A 3,000-nucleotide genomic window follows, 5' to 3' on the forward strand; every position below is an offset into this window, starting at 1 on the left:
CGGGGAACTGGGGCCCAGGGGGGGACCTGCTGCTCGGCGGCAATGAGAAGGTCACCATGCAGAACCTCAACGACCGCCTGGCCTCTTACCTGGACAAGGTGCGGATGCTGGAGGAAGAGAACGCTCAGCTTGAGCACCACATCCGGGAGTGGTACAGGAAACAAGCTCCCAGCGTTTCCAAGGACTACAGCTCCTACTACCAGACCATCGAACAACTCCAGAACCAGGTGAGATCATCCTGGCACACGTGGCTTCATCTCCCACATGCTCCTCTGTCCTCTAAGGCCTTCCTCCTTCCTCTTTGCTTCTTCCTCCTCCCTCCATCCCCAGCGCTGGGCTCTACCACCTGTAGGACGGCCGTGCTGGTGGTACCTCAGGCACAAACCTGCTGAGCTGCACCTCGCATGCATCCCCTGGCTGAGCAAACCCTCAGAACAGCCCACAGGCAGCAGGGCACAGCCCCAGGCACCAGCAGCTCCCCCAGCCACAGACACGCTGGCTCACGCCATGAACATCCCACGTTGTGCAGGTGCCTCCAAACCAGCCATGTGTGGTTTGCAATGCTTCCCTCTGCTCCCAGCCAGATCAGCTGGATGGAGTGCAGAGCCAAAGTAGATCTGAGCTCTCTTTGTCCCTTCACACTCCTGCAGACAGGACTGAGGTCTTCCATTACAATCAGGTCACACAGTACCAAAAAACAGATTAAACAGACACTCTGAAGAAGCACTTTATATAGAAAGGGCTGCAAACACTCTTTGGGACTCATGAGGGCTGTCCCTAACTTGAGAAAAGGAAGAGCATGGATTTGGCAGGATGGTCTGTGATAGCACAAGCTTCCCTGAAAAGTAAATCTGGATCGTTACCCTTCCATATGGCCCCTGCACTGCTGCAAGAAATAATTTTAAGACCCTCAATAACACCCTACCAAAACTTAGAGCCTTCTTTCTGCTTATGCTGGAAATAGAGAACACAGAAAGGCTCCTCTCCACCTTCCCCTTTTGCAGATTATTTCTGCCACTGTGGACAACAACAGAATGCTTCTGGACATTGATAACAGCAAGATGACTGCTGAAGACTTCAGAATGAAGTGAGTAGCTCCCTGTGAACCTTGCATGTCTGTCAAATCCCTATCATCATCTAGGAAGACAAGGGAGGACTGCCCTGGGTGGTATTACTGAGTCATCCTGTTTTACTGGAATACTGATCTTAGAATGATGTGTGCTATTGACTGTCAGTATTTCATTTCCCCATTTTTCTGTCTCTGTGTGTGTGACACAGGTATGAGAATGAGCTGGTCATCCGTCAGACCGTGGAGGCTGACATCAATGGCCTGAGAAATCTCATGGATGACCTGACTCTGGTTAGATCTTCACTGGAATCTGAGCTGGAGTCCTTGAAGGATGAGCTGATTGCTCTCAAGAGAAACCATGAGGAGGTATGATCCAATGATAAATAGCACAGCCAAGGACACAATCCATTGATTCTTCATGGCTCCCACCATCACATATCAAGTCCATTTTGCCTTATGCCATGGGATTGTCATTCCTTTGTACCTTGGTAGTGCTTTGCCCACAGTCTCCAGCAGAACAATTGACCTGTGTGTGCTCTTGTCTCTCTCTCTGCGCTCCCTGCAGGAAATGAGGCAGCTCCAGTCCCAAACTGGTGGCGATGTGAGCGTGGAGGTCAATGCTGCCCCTGGACAAGACTTGACAAAGATCCTGAATGACCTGAGAGATGAATATGAGCACATCATTGCAAGGAACCGCAAGGAAGTGGAGCAGTGGTATGAAGTCAAGGTATGTAGCAATGTCCAGAGTGGAGTCTCCTTTGGTGGCACAGCCCAGACACCCTGGTACCCGGACTGGCTGAAACAGAGAGGCTCCCTGCAGATGTGAGCTCTCATTCAGCAAATCTGCTCCCTCGTGGCTCAGCAAGTGTCTCTGGGGTTTGACTCTGCAGATCCAAGAAGTCAACCAGCAGGTCACTTCCAGCAGCCAGGACATCCAGACCAGCAGCCACCAGCTGAGCGAGCTGAGGCGCGAGATGCAGAACCTGGAGATCGAACTGCAGGCACAGCTCAGCACGGTACGTGAGCAGCATCTGCGGGCACTTCCCTCCTTGGCACGGGCAGGCAGCTGTAGAACTCTGCTCCTCAACTCCTGTACTTGCCTTTCCAGAAAAGCTCTCTGGAGAACTCCCTGGCAGAAACCGAGTCTCGCTATGGCTTCTTGATGCAACAAATCCAGGCACAGGTCTGCTCCGTGGAAGAGGAGCTGGCCAGCATCCGCTGTGAGATGGAGGGTCAGAGCCAGGAGTACAAGATGCTTCTGGGGATAAAAACCCGTCTGGAGCAGGAGATCCAGCAGTACCGGGCACTGCTGAATGAGGGGCAGCAGGATCTTGTGTATGTATTTCATATTATAGCAAGGGAGTCAAAAGAAATCCTCATGTACTTATTTGCCAATAGAGACTTTTTGTCCCTGAAGCTAAATCAACCTATCTTTGTATTGAATATCCAATGTTAGTAGGTTTTGATGAATTCTCTGTTGTTTTTTTTACAGCGCCTCCCAAGGAGCTTTCCAAGGAGGTGGAAAATCCTCCCAGTCATATTCTGCTTCCTTCTCTCACTCCCAGTGTGGAGAAATGTCAGGTAAGTCAATACTTTGTAAGCATGTCATTATTAGTGGGTTACATCCGCCCCAATAGCTACAATGTATTTGGTCAGAAAAAGGTTTGTAGTTTGGGCTGGGAAAGATTCTGAGGACCATTAGCCTGGGAGTGAGAAACCTCATTACTCTGTGGCAGCAGAATCAAGGGTTAAAACACAGCAAGTCCTGCTCTTCCCTCTGCCTAAATATAAAATAGAGTTTATAAACTTTATGGGATGGGAAGTACTTTTTTGCTTACTGGAATAATAAAAAATATAGTTCTGAGAAAGCACCCAGGGTGCTGCTGGGCATGGAGCCTCTGCACCTCTGCTGCTAACACTGTCAGGTGTAA

At 50.0% G+C, this 3,000-nt stretch overlaps 1 protein-coding gene across 1 annotated transcript in view; it reads left to right on the forward strand.

Annotated features, from left to right (window-relative positions):
• Positions 1-3,000, forward strand: part of LOC102040072 (keratin, type I cytoskeletal 9-like) — a 12,442-nt gene that overhangs the window by 9,104 nt on the left and 338 nt on the right. The window contains exons 8-14 of the mRNA XM_031065003.1: positions 19-227; positions 1,005-1,087; positions 1,279-1,435; positions 1,635-1,796; positions 1,960-2,085; positions 2,178-2,404; positions 2,562-2,650. Coding sequence (XP_030920863.1) covers positions 19-227; positions 1,005-1,087; positions 1,279-1,435; positions 1,635-1,796; positions 1,960-2,085; positions 2,178-2,404; positions 2,562-2,650 — 1,053 coding nt within the window. The remainder of the gene's footprint in view (positions 1-18; positions 228-1,004; positions 1,088-1,278; positions 1,436-1,634; positions 1,797-1,959; positions 2,086-2,177; positions 2,405-2,561; positions 2,651-3,000) is intronic.

The sequence above is a fragment of the Geospiza fortis genome, unplaced genomic scaffold (genome assembly GCF_000277835.1).
Source record: "Geospiza fortis unplaced genomic scaffold, GeoFor_1.0 scaffold1683, whole genome shotgun sequence".
NCBI classification, from domain to species: domain Eukaryota; kingdom Metazoa; phylum Chordata; class Aves; order Passeriformes; family Thraupidae; genus Geospiza; species Geospiza fortis.